At 39.1% G+C, this 22,498-nt stretch overlaps 1 protein-coding gene across 1 annotated transcript; it reads left to right on the top strand.

The window, feature by feature from the left end:
- Window positions 1-462: 462 nt before the first annotated feature.
- Window positions 463-22,091, top strand: LOC110064695 (uncharacterized). Its single transcript, XM_089291897.1, has 25 exons — window positions 463-645; window positions 770-839; window positions 950-1,030; window positions 3,266-3,382; window positions 7,095-7,127; window positions 7,818-7,879; window positions 8,643-8,755; window positions 8,972-9,041; window positions 10,265-10,337; window positions 11,254-11,321; window positions 11,467-11,567; window positions 11,876-12,004; window positions 12,514-12,611; window positions 13,067-13,144; window positions 13,299-13,430; window positions 13,896-14,015; window positions 14,760-14,811; window positions 15,017-15,151; window positions 15,462-15,544; window positions 15,620-15,696; window positions 16,385-16,438; window positions 16,678-16,731; window positions 17,128-17,314; window positions 18,172-18,345; window positions 18,748-22,091. The coding sequence occupies exons 1-25, from the start codon at window positions 599-601 to the stop codon at window positions 20,368-20,370; spliced, it is 3,831 nt and encodes a 1,276-aa protein (XP_089148023.1). The 5' UTR covers window positions 463-598; the 3' UTR covers window positions 20,371-22,091.
- The last annotated feature ends 407 nt before the right edge of the window (window positions 22,092-22,498 follow it).

The raw sequence follows: 22,498 nt of genomic DNA, 5'->3' as shown, positions 1-22,498 counted from the left end.
CTGAGTGGATAGCCTGAGGCAAAAGCAGAGTTGTGATGTCTACAATCTTCAAGGGAATAAATTGAAAAAACAAAACCACCCCTCACCCCAAATCAATGATGAACTTTAACCAAATGTTGCAGAGATGATTCCTTATGCTTATTATGTTTCGTTTTTGGAAACTGAAAAACTTGTGTACGCTGTTGTAGATTTTGATGTCTAACTTAGTCTAAATTTCGGTCAAAATATATGGTAGGCCGCCAGTGCGGAGGGGCACGGTAGGGTCAAGGGGTAGTAGGGGAATTAGCAGCACACCGCCGGCTTCCCAGATTCTCAAGAAATATCCCTCCTTTCGACATGTTCGAGGGGGCCGCTGGATTCGCTGGATGACCATTTGTGCCAATTAGTGCCCAGTTGGCTGCCTCAGAAATTAAATTGAGGGAATCTGGGAACCAATGACATCAAAAGCGGTCAGTAAAGTGTGCGCAGGCTCGCGAGTGGGAGAATCGAAGAAAAAGAGTGTTAGAATGATTCCGAATAAAATGTACACTTTGGAAGCTTTGATTTGGCGATCATACCCTTTAAAATGACCTAGAGGAAGGAACTAACGTGACTCAACATGGCTTCGGTCAAGGTAGCAGTTAGAGTGAGGCCCCTTAATAAAAGGTAAGGAAATATATCGATGCGAAGGAAGTTTAATTTTTGCCGTTCATTAAAACACCGGTATATAAAATTCCCAATGATCGCCAGTGTAAATATCCGTTAAAATGTCCTCTTTTAATGTCGTAAGGGAACGTGATATGGCGGCGAAAGTTTGCATCCATATGGAAGGCAAGAAAACTACAATCTCCAATCCTGCCGTAAGTGGAATTTTTATATTTTTTCTTGGTTTACGCAGGCTGTTTACGGCTAGTTGTTGTTGCTCCAATTTGGTGCTGAAATTTAACTTGCGTTTCAACTTTGCTTTCAGGGCGAAGATAAGGATTTTTCATACGATTTTTCCTACTGGTCTGCCGATAGTTCAGACCGACATTTTGCCTCACAAGAGCAGGTAAATCTCTGAAAATAACTACACTTACGTAAAATTTACATTTAAACCCAGCCGAAGGCAATGTTCGTGCTTCGTGATTTCGAGAATTTCAAACGTCATTTTGCATGTATAATGAAGAAACATTGTATTGTCACTCGCGTAATTTAGATAGCAGTGATACATATACAGTCATCGCGTTTTTAAAAGGATTTTTCAAAGTAATCTGTGGGTTCGCATTTACAATATTTTATTTTTACCCTAGCTTGTGAAGACGGTGTGTTGCCCCATCATATGGTTCTGTAATTTTGATTTGTCTAAATTTTTAGATATTCGCCTGTTTTGCAAGTCAAATAACAAAGTAAAAATAAGGGTATAACCTTTTTATAACAGTTCTTTGGTGATGTGTGTTGTTTCAATCTTTTAGAAAAGCTGCAGCTATAAGAAAATAACAAAATAATAATAATAAAATTGATAACGCTATTTTCCTGATGAATCAAAATTGAAAACCTTAGCTAGGAGGGGGATCAGATTATAGTGGCTGTGAAATTGTATTTGCATGCATTTATGCTCTGAAAGTACACATCTCCTATCAAAGTGTTTTCTTTGGACAATGCAACAAAGAAGATTTATTTTTGATCATTGTATAAAAACTGCAATCGTGAAAGTAGAAACAAGTTTTGATTTCAACTTTATGAATATTGTCTCACATAAAATGTGTGTGTTGACATCAACAAATCAGGAGAATGCACACTGTAAATAAATATGATCATCAATATTTTATCTGGTTAACCATCTTTCTAATTAGGAAGAGGTTCAGACTGCTATGATTGAATCATACAAAACCCACTTAAAAATGGCACTTAGAATTAGATTATGTTGTGCTTTTAATGAATGGATCGTTTAGAATTAGCTTAAGAAATTCTGCTTTGTGAAATTGACTCTCTATTGTCCAGATGAAAATTTGTTCAGATTTAACCAAATAATTTATTCTCAGCCCACATTTTAAATATTATTTACTTTCACAAACCTGGTTAAATTTATAATATATTTAGTTCTCAGAATTTTCTCAATGGTTTGAAAATCATCAGCGTTTTGCCCCAGGGGATAGTGGGAGCAACTAAGCTTAAGGATTTTAAATATTATTTTTGACTAATCATTTCAATCTAAAATAAATACAGATATACACAATGACGTGAATGTACATAATGTACAAACAATAAAAATGAGATCATGCCTGTGCACATTTGAAGTATGAATCAATAAGTTGGTAAGATGTGAAAATGTAACTAAATAAAAATGAAGTCAGTTTATCTAAATATTGTATAGTAAGTAATTTCTTGGAGATTTTTAGTTATCTTTGCAGTTTGTAGGACCTTTGTGTTTTATTATGCTCTGTTTTGAGCCTTGTCAAATGCAATTTGGTGATTCATCTCTGAGTCAGTTTTGTCTGATGAGGTGTGGATCAATACATTTCATTTGAAAATGGAGTCTTATTTACATCTACATGAAAACAAATCTGTGACTGTAAAGCTGAATTTTATGTACGAAAGGTTTTTCACCAGACTGCCTGTGGGCTGAGCTCGAAGTGTTTACCATCTCAAACAAAGTCGTCAGATTTATTTAACAATCATGTACTAATAATGTCTTTACTTCTGCCTCTTCACTTCAATTTATAAACAGTGCAAATCACACACACCAAAAATACACTTGCTGGGGAAACTACACGTGATATATACATGTAGCAGGATACTTGAAAAAAAAAAAAAGAAACATTGGGTTTTTTCACACCATTGTTTTCAAAACGTAGGGGGAATACTCAGAATATTCAAGGTGACATTTCTTATTAACAGTATGTTTATCTTGTGCCTTTCAAAGTTTCTTTATTAGCATAGCCACCATCTGCGATGACAAGTAGATCCTTGTGCACTAATTCTGAATGTAGATCTCTATGTTTTGAGAGATACATGTTACAGGGTTGTCAAAAGTAGCCCAGTTGTGGCCGGCAAAAATTCCAATGTACTTTGTAATTTTGGGCAGCTACTCTGCTAGGGTATTCACCTAATTCTTTATACAGAGGTGGCAAAATCAACCACATAATACAACATTGAACCTGCCTACTTACAAACTCTGTGACAATGGTCCCATATGTTCATGTCTAATTTTAAACTATTTTTTTGAAATATAATTTAGTAACTATTTATTTAAACATAACAAAACACCAAACATTAAATTATTTTGTTTGTGCTTCCTTGATAGGTTTTTGAAGACTTGGGAACTGACGTTATCCGGTCAGCATTTGAAGGTTACAATGCATGTATTTTTGCTTATGGTCAGACTGGTGCGGGCAAGTCGTACAGTATGATGGGACAAGACGTAAGAAGCCATTATTGTTGAAGTCTTTTGAAAATTTGTCAATGGCCTTTAGATTCTATGTGGAAAATCCCCTGATTTGTTCTTTGGTCCCACTTTAAACATGTATGCATGTACTGTACATAGACAAGCTCTATTTTACCCACCAGGAGTAGTGGTTAATAACAGATGGGACTTACCCCCCCTCCCTCCCCGTAATTCAAATTATGATAATGAGCTGGTGTGTATTAAAATTAGGAGGGGGAGACTATGAGAAAGAGGGGGGTTAAAGGGTTGGCTAAATAGAGCTTTTGCACTGCTACCTAATTATGATAATCTACAGTCAAAAAAAATATTAGAATGACCCACAAAATATATTATCCTGTCTCTCCATGCTAATGTTAATGTAGGAGGTGCAGTGGCCTCATGGTTAGTGCACTCGTTCCTAGATCGAGCAGTCTGGGTTCGAGCCCTGGCCGGGGACATTGTGTTGTGTTCTTGGGCAAGACACTTTACTCTCACAGTGTCTCTCTCCACCCAGGTGTATAAATGGGTACCGGTGAGCTTAATGCTGGGGGTAACCCTGCGATGGACTAGCATCCCATCCAGGGGAGAGTAGAAATACTCCTAGTCGCTTCATGCTACAGAAATGGGGATAAGCTCCTGCCTGGTGGGCCACTTGACTCGTATGCAGACTTTACCTTACCCTTTGTGCTAACACAGTTGAACCCCTATTAAGCGGCCACCTATTAAATGGTCAACTAAAATATGAGGCTAAAGGCTCTTTAAGGACATTCTTGCTAATTGTTTCTGTGCATTGTTACTGCGCGTGCAAATTCACTCACCACTGAGAGTGTGTGCTAAGTAATAAAATGAACAATGATAGGGCAGATGGCCATTGCTATAGCTTTGCCTGGATTTAATGAGCTTGGATGTGCGGTGACCCCTATTTTTGTTTTGATGGATCATTTTCTTTACCAATTTTCTATGTTTAGGGAAAAACGAAGAAAATCTATCGACTACAGTGTGTACATGTAGAAGTTTTTTTGCACAAAATGCTACATCAAATTCCGTTCGTTTTGTTTCGTTTCCTCAGAAACGAAACAGTATTGTTTTCAGTTCAGGGGTGAACTATTTACATAGTGATTTGTAGTATCCAATCAGAGTAAAGTTTGTAATTGTTAATGTAAATATGGTGGAAATTCGATCATCGCAACAAAATGTGACGTTCGGAACATTTCAATTGCTGCTTTATTTGAAAATGGGGAATTACGACTGAAACTCTCATTTCTCGTTATTAAAATACACAAGAAAACTACACGCTAGACTTCTATTCGGATAGTAATAGTGAAAAGGAAGTTTATTTTGGAGGTAGAGAGACTGCCAGACCACGCAATTTGTCTCCTAATGTGATATTTTAAGCCGATGGAAGCAGTTTGTTTTGTTTAGTTCAAAGAAGAAATGGTACTGTACTTAGTGATTTATTGACATATTGAGTATGAATGTTATCTGCCAGTAACGCTTGTAATTCACAAGGTAAACATGTTCAAGAAGAATAACTTCTCGAAACTAAATTTTATTTTGTGACACGGAAAGAAAAGGAAATTAAAATGTCATGCAGGTGGAAATAATTGGCAACTTAAATGTTCCTAAGTCTTACTGAAACGATGTATTCTAGAGAAACGAATATATCTGTTTCCGTGCTTGATTTAAATGTGATTAAGATCACAACTACAGCGACATAATTTTGGTCAATCAGAACACTTGTCAGGAATAACAATCCCACCCCTTTTCAGTGGCTGTTTATGGGAAAAGAACATGCACTTGGAGCGTTTGGACGATACTACAGATACGTTATGTTGTGGAAAGTAACTAATTCATTATATTGTAATAATTTTTATAATTAACGTCGGTATATTGCAAAATAGGCACAATATGGCTTTTTTATGAGGTTTTCTTCATATCCTAGGTGTCGGCATTTTCCAGATTTAGTTGAATTTCTCGAATTTTCTGCCGCAATTCCAGTAACTTTACTTCTTAGAGCGCACTTTTAAAAACAAGAAAATTCATATTTTGACATACCGCGGCATTTCAAGAGCTGGTTTCCATGAAAACACTGATAGCATTTGTATTTTAGCTTCATAATATTCAAGCGAAAGTGTTTCGTCACACATGAGGCGTCCTTTTTGAAAAGAAAAATATACTGCATCACTGACAATGAAACGCAGAGTGCCACATTCATTCGAATCAAGGACTGCCCGGCACAGAAATGGAAAAATTATGCGTCAAATGCTTTTGCCTCTTAGCTTTATTTGGCCTCACACACAATACTTTGAATTTCTGAAAAATTTGGCAGGGCTGTGAGGCCTGCTTCCCAAAGCACTTAACCTATTTAAGACCAAAGTCTGCGATTTTTCTAACCTATTTATGGCCTGACCCTTAGATTAATACCCTGTTTCAGACCTGCCGTAGTTCTCTAGGTCAGAATGATGTTAAAGGTATTGTGAATGGCTTTAGTTGCTGGTGTTATCGATAATGATGAAAAAAGTAGCTTCTTCTAAAAAACATACCTTAATAAAGACTAGAGTGCAAAAACCATACCCAGTTTGAGACCAAAATGACAAAAATCGATACTCTACTTCTGACTAAAATGTCTTAAAAAAACATGTCCCTCTGACACTGGACATACCTATGTAGCCGATATAAGGAGCATCCCCCTTCCCCTAGGCCAGAGTCAAAGTGAAGTATCACAAGTAAATACATTTTGAAGTGCATTGACTGTAATAACTGATACTTGTGTAGACAACTTAAATTAATTAGCCCTTGCTCTTTTACAATAGGTTAAATACTAAACCTCACCTGGACGAAAAAACCCCAGGCTCTGGTAACTGAGCAGATCAGTGCGGTGCAAAGCGGCACATTAGCACAAATCCCCCTCGCCCCAGGACTTCTCATGCACAAGCTATCAAAACCCTAGCCTTTCTCAGACTTTGAATATCTTTTTGGAAACGAAACAGTATTTCTTTCTTGTTAGCTCTTTGTTTATCTGTGTGACAGTTTCAAATGCTTCTTGAAGGGTTAAGTTTTGTAAAAACGTTGGTAAAATTTGGAATTATTTATGCAACAGACCCACTTCTACAAAATATGACGAAGATTGTTTGCTTCCGTTGACTCGCCTTCGATATTGCTAACTATAAACCCCCTGCAGACCATGCTGAATTACATCCGTCAATTTTTCAAACTCAGGATAGTTTTCCACATGCTTTATCTTAGAAATGAAGTTGGTGACCACCAATTTTTTGGCATTTCTGACACAAGTAACTCATTATCTGACTGTGGTAAAAATTTAAAAAAATATATATCGACTGGAACATTTTTGCGTGAACGTCTTTTAAGTGTCAAACAGTAGCTGGTTATTAAATGGTCACCCCTATTAGGTGATCAGTAATCAAAGTCCCAATGAGGGCTTCTCTACTGTGTTCACCTCAATAAAGCGCCAATCCCCTTTAAGCAGCCACCATCCATTTCCCAGAGGGTAATAGGGGTTGAACTGTGAAGCTCTTTGTTGAGACTGATTTTTTGTATTCTCAAGCCCCTCTCCCATGCACTGCCACTTTCTTTGGGTTTAAATCCCTCTTTAACTCTTGTGTCACTTGACAGAGTTTTTATTTCTTCCTTAAATGGAACAAGACCTCATTAAGTAAGCTGTTATTAATTTGTGGACATTGTTTTGCAGTCGGCACCTGGATTGATACCAAGAATATGTCAGGTAGTACCAATGTAGGAATAATTATTATATCCTAAAATGACTTAGAATCTTGTCATGTCTGTCAAGTTCTGTATACTATTGTGAGTAAAATGTCTTACCTCCGAAAAAAACATTTGAGTTAGACAGGTTAACTGATACATGTAGGTGGTATCTACAATTGTACAGTTATTTATGATTAGCTAAATGTTTGGGACCATACAGTATAAAAGACACATCTAAATAGCAGATTTGCACGTCATCATCATTTGACTACAGCTACTAGAATTCCTTTTGTTTTTTGTTTATTTTTTTAATTTTGAATTCCCAATGGGGTTTTAATAACTTTTTCCCTAATTAGCATAGGAAACAGAAAAATGAAGGATGCTGGTAGTTGTGGTCAAATGACACCATCATGCAAATCACTTATTTAGAGCAATAGATGTTTCAAGTTTTGTCATTGATTTTTAATTCAGTAAACTTTCCCTTATCTTAACCAGCCTTTTGGTTCCTTTTTTCCTTTAGTTAGACAGTAAGCTATAAGTGATTTTTCTTGAGTTTCTACCAATTTGGAGGTAATTTTGTACACTGGAGAAACAATATAATTTATGTTATTTTTAATAATTAAAAATAATATAAATTATATTTTTAAATTATAATTTAATTTTTTTCAACCATGCAAGTGTTAATTATTAACATATCGTAACTCTACAGGGTCTGTACAAACGAATGGAATCCAGTGGTGATGATAAAACTGAATTCAGGACTGAAGTCAGGTATAAGAATTGCCACATAGCTGATGGCTACTAAACTATAATTATAATAATTATGCAGGGTTATCATAAGGTTTTGAGTCACCAGTAGCCTTGATCTTCACACCTGTAACAAATTTGTTTCTTCTTGAGTAAATTGGATGGACTATAGTTGTTGGCTTAACTGACTTTGCTTAGGCTAAGATTTAGCAACCATGATACCAAGATGGCCATGCAAGTGGTAAAGACTGAGTTCACTGTGCAAGGTGTCAAAAAATCAGTTAATTGATATTTAGGTTTAGGAACCAGCTTTTTGTGGATTTAATCCACTTCCCATTTTATGGCGGATTGTAAAAACTAACAGGTATACCCCAAAGTAATCGGTTGACATGAATAGTGACATTATAAAGTGTTTGACTGTATTCTATAATAAAGTAAGGTAAGAGTAAGGTAAGGTAAAGTCTGGATATGAGCGAAGTGGTCCATCAGGCCACAGCTTTTCCTGGTTTCTGTAGCATGAAGCAACTAGGAATAGTTCTAATCCCCCCTGGATGGGATGCTAGTCCATCGCAGGGCTACCCCCAGCATTAAATTTGCCTGTACCCATTTATACACCTGGGCGGAGAGAGGCGCAATGTCCCCGGCCAGGGCTCAAACCTGGACCGCTTGATTTGGAGTCGCACACACTAACCCTGAGGTCATCATGCCTCCACAATTTTATGATAGAGTATTCACACATAATTTACTTCATTATTTGAAAGATAATAATTTTTTTCATAATCGTTAGTTATCTTGAAATATACAATGAGAGAGTTGGTGATCTCCTGCGACCAGCCAAAGGAAGAGAAAAGTACAATCTCAAAGTACGAGAACATCCCAAGGAAGGCCCATATGTACAGGGTATGTTCCAGTGCTGGGTTCCTTTCTGAGTGATTTAATTGGTAACCTTCGGTTGCTAGTCATACTAGTCTTACATCTAGCATAAGCCATGATACTCTTGTTTGAGTAGTATGTTTTTTCTATCTCCTGTATGTTTTTAATGAGACAAACAATTATTTTAAAGTTTTGATCACGTTTGCATTTCTTTCAAGTTAAACCTTTTTTGCATTATTTTAGATTTGACAAAGCATGTTGTGAAAGACTATGAGGGAATAGAGAATTTAATGGATGAAGGAAACACAAACAGGTAAAAATAAAACTACCGGACAAACCATCAGAACCTTAAATGTACCTTAATTCTATTGAATGGAGTCACATCAAAGAGTAGCAGCCTAACTGTTTCTGCCAGCTGTGTTTGAAATAGATAAATGCATGCACAAGGATTCCTTGTGGCCTCAGACTAAAATATGTTTCAGGGCTCGAAATTGCGACACACTGGTCGCCAATACGACCAAAAATTGAGCACTGGCGACCAAATTTTGAGAACTGGTCACCAGCTGGCGACTCGGCGCGTTTTGTCCGATAACTAAAGAAAACCACGACACAACTTTTGTTTTTAAATCTTTATATTAGGAAATCAATCGGATATGGTAGCTAGTATACAACTCACCTTTCCATCCCCAGTAAAATAATGTCTGAATATTACAAGATAATCGAAAAAATTGAATGTATTTCGACAGTCGATATTGCGTTCACGGCGCGCCACATTGTTTCAGCGGCTTCTTCCGAAACTGGGATCGCAAGCGCACTTCAACGCCATGGGCTTCTCATGTTTTCATTTGCCGCGAAAATCGCGGCAGATACTAATCAGTTGAAGGAATTACACAAGTTTTTACGTTCGGGGAATGAAGATTCAGCACAGACCCGTGTTTGTCTCACAACGAAAACCACGGACTTAAAACGTTTTATGCTCGCTTCATTTAAAATGACTATGGAGACAACCATCACCTTCGGACCAGAGACATATCACCTGAGAACAACGGTAGCTTTATAACTAGCTGTTACTCGTGTTGTTTCTAATTGTTTTCGCTCTTCAATTGTGACTTTCCTTGCATGTAAAGTAACGTATAAAATTGTGTTCTTGTGTAAGTTATATGTAAAATCAGTTGGCGACCAAAATTTACGATCTGGCGACCAAAATTTTTCCGTTAGCCAGCTGGCTCCCGAACGAAAAAGTTAATTTCGAGCCCTGTGTTTAGTGTTTAATGAGAACTTTAAAGCACAGCAGTGCCACTTCTCAAAAGGCTTTTACCTCTTCCCTCAACCCCTTAAATTCCACTATTTAATCAGTGTGACATTTGCCCATTTTCTGTCCTGCATGGGGGTTCATGACCGGGTCGCTAAGATTTGCCGGCTGCCATCAGTGAAAACTTGTGGATTGGATATTTCAGGCACCCAAGCTCCATTTAGTCAAGTAGTTGTTAATAGTGTAAGAGCGGACGTTTACTGTAAGGTTTGTTCATGTTACAGGACTGTTGCCTCCACCAACATGAATGATGTGAGCAGTAGATCACATGCAATATTCACCATTTTATTTACTCAGGTTGGTAAACAAACTTGTCTGACTATTAAGTCATAATACATTTGAATCTCCCGTATAAGTGACTACCCAAAGTGTCAAGCCTAGGTGGTCACTTACGGGAGGTGGTCGCTTATGAGAGCTGAGACCATATTGGGCCAAAAGATTGCCTCATTAGCATAAGGTAACTACATGTACAGAGACTTACCCTATGTTTTATTCACATGAAAAGCCAATTTCAAAAAAAAATTATCCAGCACTTTGCATTGAGAAATTTCTGTTTCTTGTACTACCCATGAATGTGATAATGTAACATCACCTTATTATCCAATTTTTGCTCTATTATCTGTCGAGTGGTCGCTTACAGGAGGTTAAAAACTAAAGAACATTTCAAACGTTTAGCTCTCAAAGTGGTTGCGGTCGCTTATGAGAGATGTTTGCTTTCAAGAGGCTCCAAATGAAGTGATTTGACTTGGAAACTTACGGTATTCTGGAAAACTGGTCGCTGAGGAGAGGTGGTTGCAGCCGGAGGTTGGACCATATATACAGTCATGTACATGTAGGTGACAATGCACAGGAACATGCCTACCCAGAGAGAAACAACCGATCATTATTTTACATTTCGGAGACAACAGCCTTAGTAAACAGACCTTGCCATGTATTCAGTTCTTCCCTAGCCAGAGAGCCATCTGAGGTTCAATCTGGAAATTCCATAGGGGTCAATACATGTAGCCCTACAAGGCTCCATAATTTTATAGTGTCTGTGACTGATTAATGTTCAGTTTTAAAATTCTGTGAAAACTAAGTTAAGGAAGGCACAATATTTCCTGAGCAGGGGATTGACTGTGTTAAGAGGGACATTTACTCTTGTGATAGAAAGAAATATCAGTTCATGTAAATTTAGCATGTGAATTTTTGATGTTGTTTGGTTATATTGCAGGCAAAGTTTTACACAGATATGCCAAGTGAAACTGTCAGTAAAATCCACTTAGTTGATTTAGCAGGAAGGTAAGAAGACCGCTCGCTACTTTTTTAGCTATTCTCTGTCATAGATTGAGCAGAAAAGTTGGCGAGTTTCTGTGGGGGACAAAAATAGGGGTAAGTGTGAAAAAGTCTTTGGCCCTTCTGCTAACATCTTAGTTTATTCCCACAGTGAGAGAGCAAACTCAACTGGTGCTACAGGAAGCAGGTTGAAAGAAGGAGCAAACATAAACAAATCTCTTGTCACATTGGGAACAGTTATTTCAGCGTTAGGTAAAAATGATTTAATAATCCTCATTACAACTTCTAACTTAAAATAAATGATCAGTCTGTCAGTGAATAAAGAAAGGCAGAAAATATTTATTAATTCTTTCCCATTGGGAGTGGTGAGTGAGCAAAACAGTACAAGTCAGTTAAACAAAGGACAAGGATCTATGTGTGTTGATAGCCTCATTTTTTCTTCCACATTCCATTCTTTTTGCTTCTCCTCCAACTAACCAAACAGTGGAAGAGGCCAGTTCAGTTGTGGGGAAAATCAAATATCCTATGGCAATGTATTAAATGTTTGGATTTTGTCGTAGCTGAAGCAAGTGAAAATACCATCAATAAGGATCCCAAGAAGAAGTTGTTTATACCATATCGCAACTCTGTTTTGACGTGGCTACTCAAAGACAGTTTAGGAGGGAATGCCAAGACAATCATGATAGCAGGTAAGGAATATGATTGAACCCTTTAGTTCCAAGCTTGAAATGCTGGATTGAAATACTTATTCTCCATACTGATTGACACTGTACTTCTTAAAAGTTAGTCTGAGAATTAGGTGGTATATCCATAGTCAGCCTCTCTGAACTGGAAGTTTTCTCTATTGTGGTTCACATCATGTCATTGTTGTAAAGTGCAAGAAGAGATAGCACCCTCTTTTTATAAGGAGCAAGGAGTGCTCAGTGGTGAGAGTGCTCGCCTCTCAGTAATGTGGCTTGGGTTCTGCAATTCTGGTGGGTGCCACATTTGGGTTGAGTTTGTTGTTGGTTCTTGCCTTGCTCCAAGGGGTTTTCATCGGGTTCTCCAGTTTTTCTCGCTTCGCAAAAACCAACACTCAAAAATCCAATTTGACCAGGATAGAAGACCTGCATGAAAACCAGCTAAGCCCCAGTGATACTTCCTCTCTAAATATTGTAATTCATTTATTTGTTATATATAATTTTTTTATTCTTCAAAGCTATATCACCAGCTGACGTGAATTATTCAGAAACCCTTAGCACCTTGCGATATGCCAACAGAGCCAAGAACATCATTAACAAACCCACCATCAATGAGGTTGGTTACAAAGTTTCGTAAATTAAAATGAGTGAATTTCAGGCCAACAAATTTTATTTCTTATTCATGGTAGTGGCTTGTGTAAAAAATAAGTCATTGGTAAAGTAAAGTAAAACTTTATTTAAACAGGGTAGCCCGTTCAGCTCAAAGGCAGATATCCATAGGGGCCCTGTATAAATAACATCAGGTTAAAAATAGAAATTTATGTACACAGAGTGGTAGCTTTTCGAAGGTTTCTCAGAGGACCGTAATCTTCCTTTGCTAATAGAATAAATTTTGTTGATTTTAGAAGTAAGCCCAATCACAAGTAAACATCACACCGAGTATACCAAGTGCGGCAATTTTTCAATTGATAAAAGATGATTTGAAGGGGTCATGTTATGCTTGTCCTAAAAAGTTCTTATTGATCTATATGCACATCTGTCGTATCTTAAATCTTGACTTATGTTCTTTAGGATCCAAATGTGAAACTCATCCGAGAACTGAGGGCTGAGATAGATCGACTCAAAGTGCTCCTGCAGGCACATGGCCAGGTAATGGGATATTTATTAAATATTTTAACAGAACACTTCCAGGAGTAGTTCACGAAGTATCATTTATAAACAGCTCCTTTTGGTCAGTGGACAGTGAACATTTTGTGACATTTGTTTAGTTTCGTTATACAAGTGACATCTCTTGTTGTTGTAGGATGGAATTGGAGGGCTTGGGGCTGCTGAAGAATCACAGATGACTGAGAGACTTCACGAGAATGAAGCGAGAGTCGAAGAACTCACTAAGAACTGGACCAGCAAGTGGCGGGAGACGCAGAAAATTATCGAGGTAAAAAAAAAGGATGCAAACAGATTTTCACGATTCTGAAGTTTCCTTGTTCAAAAACGCAACTGCGAGATTCCTGTTATGTCCTTGACCGGTGATACATGTGATTGCTTCTTGAAGTGAAAATAACCTTAAAAAGCTACACAGATTTCTGAAAAGAGTCAACACATGTGTACTTCTTTCGAGCAGCGGAAGAATTGAGATTGTGAAATAAGACTTCTTTTTTTTAGCGTACTCAGTTTGCAAATTGCGAAAGAACCTCAAATTTAACTTTGTTTATGGTGGACATGTTTCGGTCTACCAATGTTAAAACCTTGTTGAATGAAGTTAAAATTCTTGAAACAAATATCTTTATCTTGGCGAGTGAGCATAGTAAAAAAACTCGGTTTTTTTTTCTGCACAATACTGGCCAGATTAAAATTGAAGATTCAATTAACTACGAAGTGGTTGTTATTTTTGTATTGACAGGAGCGAGCTCTTGGGTTCAGATATGAAGGTGCTGGTATTAAAATGGAGTCCGAGCTGCCTCACTTGGTCTGCATTGATGACGATGTGCTCAGTACAGGAGTCACTCTTTATCATTTGAAGGTAGACGGTGTAATATTTACACATATCAATGCTAGCTGCAACAGCAATAACACTCAAATGGTTTTACTCTGACCGAGTTTTCAACGATGTAAAATGAATGAAGTTAACCGAGACATTCAACACACGTGACACGGAACATCATATGATTGTGCTCAGGTGTGTTGGGTTTTACGAAGTGTCCATATTCTAAAGAGCTCAGTCACCCGCGCCGTTGGCGGGAACTTTTAGAGGAACGAACCAATCAGGAAAAAGCAAAATTTGTCTGCGGAAAAAAAGCGGGAATATTTTTAGATGGTCGAAACCCGGATAAACATAACAGTGCGTAAGGAGGTGCTGAAAGTATTGAAAGCCACCACATGATTAAATTAGTTCGAGCTTTTCTTGAGCTGTATAACTAGGTTACCGTAAGCAATCATTCTTGTGCCTAGCAAACAGTGCAAACATGCTGTTGTTTTTTCCACACGAAACTGGAGCAAAACCAAGCCAATGGTGACTTGGTAAAGCGCGCCAGTTTTCTCGCGCTTGGCGCCGGCTGTATGTTTTGGTTTCGAATTCTGATTGGTTCATATTGTTATTTACATTTATTCTGATTGGCCAGATGCAATACCTTGCTTTTTCGTCATGTTACAACAATAAGAAAACCAGTCTGTAGTGACAAATTAAGGAGTGATAAGTGCTTTGTTCATCAAAAGAGAGCTCAAACCTTTGTTGGTAAAAAAGTAATTTTATACTTTTATTTCGCAGGATGGCATGACGTACATTGGAAAAGAGGATGTCAATTTTAACCCTGACATAGGTTTGCGTAGATTCTAGTTCTTATTAAAATAATAAAAGAAAGCTAGTAAACAAATTTCCTTTGCATTTCAAAGCGTTGCTCTGATATCTCGTGCCCAAAGAGAGACCAAAACGTAATTTATCCTTACCTAACTTATATGAAGTGCCTTGATGTTATTAAGGAGAATTTCGATGTTGATTATTGTATTTTTCCTGTTAATTTACAGTGTTGTCAGGGCCTGGTATTGAAGCAGAACATTGCATCATGGAGAGTATCGAAGGGACTGTTATCCTTCATCCCATTGCCTCCCTGTGTCAAGTGAATGGGCTCCCTGTGGGCAAGTCACAGCGGATTAGTCAGGGTAGGTATTTGATTGCAGCATGCAAAGAGTTTGTGGTTTAGTTTTATCCAATCAAAACATAGAGCGAAAACTCAGAAGGACTTTAGAAAGTTGTCACGCCAGCATGGCGCAAGGGATAAACACCAGATGTCACGTAAGGTTTGCTGTTTTTGTCACGTTTGGGTGGACAGTAGGTTTGTCCGGTATCATTTTTTAGTGATATTTTATTATTCTTATTTTTTCGGGGGACAGGGGCAACTTTTCCAACTTACTTATTGTGCTTTTTTTCGATCGAATGAAGGGTTGAAATTGTCATATTTTTTTTCTGCAGGTGATGTAATTTTACTTGGAAAGACTAACATGCTGCGGTTTAACCATCCTCAAGAAGCTGCCAAACTCAGGAAAAAGAGATACGTGAGTTAGTTTGTTGTCATTTAAATTTCAAAGAAATTACAATACTGATTTATACTGCTTTCTCGTTGATCATAGTATGAATCGATGGAAAATCTGGCGGACATTGGATCAGAACCAGAGAGAGAACCATCTTACATGTTCTACAATGCCGGGTGAGCACAAACCTCTATGATTTGCTTCTCAATGATCTACCGTAGGACTTTAGCACACCTACATATGTAAAGAAACATAGGGGAATGCATAACAAAGAGACATACACGCGCGTATATACGCGCACATGTGTGCTATTGACATACGCGTATACGCAAAATACGCTCGTATAATACGCGTATGCGTAGTTCGCATATATTTGAGCTGCACTCTACATACTTCCATTGGGTTGATCTATGACCTCGTCCACCTTACGCCGGAGAAATTTGAAAACTCAGCTTTATTTCTACGGTTAGGCCTACCGTCCGCACCAATTCGTCACGAAAACGGAACTTTTCGAAAACGCTCTTCAAACCGGAGGAATTTGAAAATTCCGGGTTTGCGTTTAGTGTGGACGAACAACATTCTGAAAACGGAGCTTTTCGAAAACGGCTACGACACGATAATCACGTGATTTCCCTGCCCGAGATTTCCTCAAACACAAATCCAAAATGACCGGTGATTGTTGCGTTTTCGAATTTCTCCGAAGTTGTGTGGACGGAAAACATTCGACGCGTTTTCAGAGGGAAAACGCCGTTTTCAACTTTCTCCGGAGTAGTGTGAACAGGGCCAGAGCGACACAATAATTTAATTGCTTATTTCATATTTACTAGTCTGTTGTCGACATTAATGTTTTTCTTTCTTTCTTAGTTTGGAGCTGGAGCGTCAGTATCGCGAGGAAACTCGAAGGATAGAAGAGCAAAGGTGAGCAGAGATTTTGTTTGTTAAATTTGGTCCACCAAATTTGTCATGGCTCGTTACAAATGTAATTGAGAAATTTCTGGAGCTTTGATTGACTAATAGTGGGATAACTTCCTTCCTCTGCAAAGTGCCTTTCTGCAAATTTCTGAAAACTTGTTGATGTCGAATTAATCTCTAATTTAATCGAGGTCGTTGCGGTTACCTATATCAGTTAAACATTTTTGTATGTTTGTTTTATCCAGGAAATGCCTTGAAACCCAACAGCGAGAAGCTGCTGACAAATTAGAGGAAGCAAGGTTTGTGCGATACCCTCTCCTCCAATTCAGAGTTATGCAGTGTTGAGGTGTGTGAAGTTTCAGAGATACAAGAACTAACATTGTTTGGTTTTGGGGCGGGAATGTTTCCATGACGCTCGAAAATAGAATTTTACAGTCAAATGTCTCAACACCTCTGTTGACTATTGACGGTCCCATGTTGTTTTTGTTCTGTATTGTTTGCATTTTGGATTCCTTTTAAGGCGAAAATTAGATTGGGAAATAAGGCCAAGATCGTCGGAAAATACCCGAAGTTCTCTGAATAGTTTCGTAAAATGCTTAGCATTCTGCCATAATCATTCAAAGATCCTTCAACAATATTTGAAGTCATGAAAAATTTTTTTGCAGTGAGGTACTGATAGTGTTTTTTATCCATAGGCGCGAGCTTGAGTTTCTCCGTTCCCAGCAACAGAGAGCTTCTGAAGTTCGCAGTGCAGAGGAAGTTGAACGAAAAAAGGAGCTGGAAGCGAGTCATCAGCAGTTAGAACTTCAGAAGAAATACTTGGAGGAAATACGAGAAGAACAAGAGCTTGCTCGCCAACGAGCTGAGGAGGAAATAAGACAGGTATACATCGTGAAATATTTAACGCCAAAAGCAAGTGTTTTCAGTTAATGTTGTAAACTTCTAAAAATAAGATACACCAAGATACACCATTCCTAATTTCAGAAAAATAAGCCCCTCGGACAATAAGAAACAAGGCCCCCTCCCCGCCCCTCCCAATTATAACACCATGAGTTTACATTTGGATTTATAACACTTTTTTGCCTTTTATATCTGTACAGTATGATAAGAAAGTTTTGCTTTTTATTTGCCAAATAACAACAGTTGTTTTGTGATAAGTACACTTGGAGAGCTTCGAGTATTTCCGATTAGCTCCAAATATATGCACCACTTTTTTCTGTTTTTCTCTGACCATTTTTGAAGGTTACAATCCTTTCGGATAATGAGTCCCTCCTCCGTCTCCGCAAAGTCAAGCAGGAAAGTCTATTTGAAAAAGAATAAACCCAAGGGTTAATTACTACTTTGACGTTGGTAGTTTTGTCATTTCTATTCATCAGATGTAACTTTGGAACGATTTGTTTCTGTGTTTGCGCGAAGTTTCGTGAACACGAACGGGAAAGAGTCTCGTATACAAAGGAAGGGGATGCTTGTCGGAAATTTTGAAAAGAACCCCTAAGATCCTGTTTTAGAAAACAACACAGTATCTCCTGTCATATTTTTTTCGGCTTAATACCCTAAAACGGACCGCAACTGATAGCTCCCGCTGTGGACCTTATGAGGCCGGACACCCTAAGAGGTACGAAAACCGTTTTCTTAACCCTTAAAAGGTACCACGAGTACCCCCGTCCTTTTATATGGGAGTCCCCCCGGACTTGTCATATCGATAACTTTTCTGCTTCGTGTTGTGTTGAAACAACCAGGTGAAGGAAAGGATTCGTCAAGAACAGGAAGAAGAGAAGCAGAGGCTGGAAGCTGAAATGCAGCGGTTGATGGCGCTGGAAGAAGACCACAGGAAGAAGGTTCAACTCAAGGAACAGGAGATGGGAAGAATTAAAGAAGATCTGGAGAAGAAATGGGACCGAGAACGAAGACAGGTACTGTGAAAATGCTTAGGAAAGTCTAGTTATCAAGCTAAAAACTCCTAATGGGAGAGAGGTGGAGGAAAACTGCGCCAGGGTGGTGTTAGACTGGCTAAGAGTAATCCAGTAATAATAGACCACTTTCGATATATTAAAATTCAGCTTGGCAGCAAGGCCTAGAGGACACAAACAAAGGAAGCTGAATGACCATGTTTATTCATTTCTTTTGTTTGTGTCCTTTAATCCTCACTATCAAGCTGAATTTCAATATATCGAAAGTGGCCTATTGGTTAGATCACTGTGCCATTGGTATTTTTGAAGATAGAGTGGGAATGGGCTTTGCTATGGGAGGCAGGGTTAGGATTCTGTCTTTTTTAGTGGTGTTGCTAATTAGCTTGACGCTAATTTTGTTTTCAGGTTGAAATGCAGCGTGAAGAAGTGGCAAGATTACAGCAAGAAATTGAAACAAAATCACAAGAATTAGAATTAGCTGAGCAGCAGGCTCGAGCCACTGCTGAACGGAGCAGTGCTGCATCATCACCTGGGACACTTAGTCCTTCTGTTAGCAATGACATGCTGCAGAGAGCTCCTGAACGCAGTGAGGCGGAAGCCGAAGCGGCAGCTGAGGCAGCAGCCGAGGCAGCGGCTAGGGCAGAGCCCGAGGAGAAGTCGCAACTGGAAGTACTCCGTGAGCGACTGAAGCAGCTGGAAGTTGATTATGAAGAGCAGCGAAAGCAAGCTCAGCGGGAGGTGTCCCAAGCCAAGGAGTCGGTCCGGCGAGTGGAGCAGGAGACCTTGGAAGGACTCCGCAGCCTGACCACTGGGAAGTCAGCCATTGAAGGAGAATGGCGCCGACTAGAGGAAGTGCAGGCCAAACACAAGCGAGCTCAAGACCAAGCCTACGCCAAGATTAGAGACGTGCGCGAGATGCTGGAGAGTGCGGAGGAGGTGGAGGAAGCGTCACTCATTGAAAAGGAGAAAATGATTATGGAGAGAAGGGCTGCAAGAATGAAAGTGGAGGAAGCCAGGAGGAGGTTGGAAGAGTTGGAAAACGAAGATAAGGACGTTGAGTTGACTGAAGCCGATTTCACGAAAAAGAAAGAACTGCTAGAATTCGAAACTCGCGAAGAGATCAAGGACATCAGAGAGGAACGAAAAATATTGAACGAATTGTTGAACAAGCATCAAACGGCTCTTCAAAAGGCCACGCTTATGGTGACAGAAACGAAAACTAAGCTTGAGAAACATCTGGAGGGCGAGAAGTTGATTCTTATGCCGCTCAGAGAGAAAGTTGAGAGCTTGGTGCGGAATGAACTAGGACCGCTGATTGAGTATGAACAAGAGATAGAGAGAAGATGTGAAGATGTTGACCGCGAGGGGCGAGAGCGCAAGAAGCTCATTTACAAACAGCGCCGGAGGATTGCGTTGCTGGAGCGACAGCACAGCCAGGCACTGCAGCAGGCGGAGAAAGAGACTTTGAACGAGGAGGAGCTGGAGGAGTTGGAGAACGAAAGAGAAGCGGAACGAAGCCTGATAAGGAAAGAAAAGGTCCGACTTCTTGAACTGGAGAAGAAGCACAAGGAACAGCAGGAGGTGGCAGAGCTGACGATCGGAGAGGCGGTGCAAGAGTTGGAGAAACGCAAGGCGAGCGTGAATCAGCTGCTTGAAACTGAGAGAAGAAAGCTATCTGATCTGGAAGCCGTGCACAAAGAGACCTTGGAGCACGTGGAACAAGAACTGGGGCAGAGATCAGAGATTCTGCACAGGGTGAAAGATAAAGTACAGAAGGACAAACGGCAGCTTGCCAAACTAGACGTAAGGCAACAACGCTGCGCGGCCAAAGCCGCCGAGGAGTTATTCCTTATGGCGGACCTGCTGGAGAAGGAAATGAGCGATAAAGGAAAGACAGACGAGCTTATCAGGATCAAAGAACAGAGGAAAAAACTGCAGGAGTTGGACAAACAGCTGAGAATGGCAGAGAAGCGAGAGAAGAATTCACGCGGCGATGACGACCAAAACCCGCAGTGCATTCTGCTATAGACGCATAAATGAACAGGCTTGCTTGTGATTGGTTGTTTTGAGATGCTGGTGCCTGCCATATGTGGGAAGATTGGTTCTGTCTAGTACCCAATCACGAGCAAGTATTAAATCGAGTCTAAATCAATTTAATTTGTTTGTAGGTAACTTCTCTATTATTGAATTTAGTTAAGGGATGGATAAAATTTGTTATTTGAGTTCTATTCCATAAGTTTACTTATTTATAGCGAAGAATATTTCGCTCTTGTATATAGATGAATGAATGCTAGTAGAAGGCGAAGCTTCCACAAGCCTACTTGACCTAACGTCGCAAATACAAATATAAATTGTCTTCCTAAGAACGATCTCCTTTTTACATTTAAATTGAGAATCATCTAAGAACTGTAATCGGGATGTAGCATTTTGTACTACAGCCGTGAAGTTTTCTTTACCCTAGTGATCTTTCGCTATTTTCATCAATCTCCCTTTTGTTGTAAAATAGAATCGTGCAGATTAAAGTAAGAATTGTAAATTAATAATGGAAAGGTTTCTGTCGGCAGTGCTAATTATGGTGTAGGTAAGGTAAATAGATAGTAGGATTTTACACATTATGCCTAATTTTTTCACTGTAAAATTATGCTGATATTCGATGCCCAAAGTTTTTCACTATTATGCTCAAAAGACGTCACTCTTATGCTCTTTAATGCGTACGTGAAAAAAGTGCTATTTTCCCTTAATTTTAACGCTTATTTTAATGAAGCGTGAGCGACCCCTCATTGTAAGGTTTGACTATTACGAAGAGTTAACTAGAAGTGAAAAACTCGCTCAGCTGCAGCTGACGAGGGTTATATTGACGAGACATTCTGGCATGCTGAAGCCCAATTTGGAAGCTCTTTTTCATGTTGAGACCACTGGGTAGTAACAGTACTCTCGGCCTGCCTAAGGCCCGGAATAAGCCAGTTTTCGTCACTGTTATTCCGGCATAATGCTCGATTCTTTTATCTCACTTTTATACTCAAAGTAATGCGGCATAATGTGTAAGACCCTAATAGATAGCTTAATTGATTAAACTTTCGGGAGAAAAGGACTAGAAGTTATCGAATTGTGGAAAGAAAACTGCGGAGTTCTTTCTTTGCAAAAGTTATTTAATTAAATTTAAAAGTCAATTCTCTTCATTAAAGAATCAATATTTATTTCGCCGAACTAAAGTAAGACTTAGTTTATTTTTATTTGAAATTTGGCAGCGATTATTATCAACAGTAAATTGTATAAAACGTATTGGCCCTGTTTATAGGGTGCCAGTGAAAAAGGGAATTGAGGTGAAAAAATAAGTAACAAATGTGTTATAATGTTAGAATAGGGATTATACCCTCATCAGTTAAAAACGTTAACATCCCGGCAGGGCATATCCCAAGGATTTGACATCATTAACCCCTGGGATATTCAATCTCTTCAGAAAGTATTTGTATTTGTATTTGTAATGTACAGCAGAAGGGCTAAATCGAAGGAAATGTTTATAGCTCACTGAGGTACAATGTCACAAAAGAGAGAAGATTTGGAGACGATTGACGGGAATCGCGAAGGGTATTGACTTTGCCCCAGAAGGGCCCATGAATGTCAAATCCTTGGGAAATTTTGAAATATTTGAAGTGGTACTAGATGATGCGAAGAGTGCCTCACGGAATTATCAATGAACAATTGAACAACAGAAAATGTTACATAATAAAGGAATGGTGGGTATCGAGTATGTGTTGTTTAACTTCTTTCAGTGATATATAGATGCTTTTTCGTTACTCTGTACATGGTGAGAGGCGCGGTGGTCTCATGGTTAGAGCGCTCGTCTCCGGATCGAGCGGTCCGGGTTCGGGGACATTGGGTTGTGTTCTTGGGCAAGACACTTTACTCTCACAGTGCCTCTCCACCCAGGTGTATAAATGGGTACCGGCAAAATTAAAGGTGGGGGCCAGTGGATGGTAACCCTGCGATGGACTAGCATCCCTTCCAAGGGGGAGTAGAAATACTCCTACAGAAACCAGGATAAGTTCCTGCCTGATGGGCCACGTGACTGGTATCCAGACTTTCACACGGACTGAATCTACGATCATGGACAAATGTCCTTGGGACGCCGATGTAATGCAACGAATTATTGAAG

Source organism: Orbicella faveolata, unplaced genomic scaffold (assembly GCF_042242905.1).
Source record: "Orbicella faveolata isolate gen_17 unplaced genomic scaffold, um_ofav_v1 contig_24, whole genome shotgun sequence".
Classification (NCBI taxonomy): Eukaryota; Metazoa; Cnidaria; class Anthozoa; order Scleractinia; family Merulinidae; genus Orbicella; species Orbicella faveolata.
The sequence above is the reverse complement of the archived record's forward strand: the minus strand, read 5'-3'. Positions and strand labels throughout refer to the sequence as shown.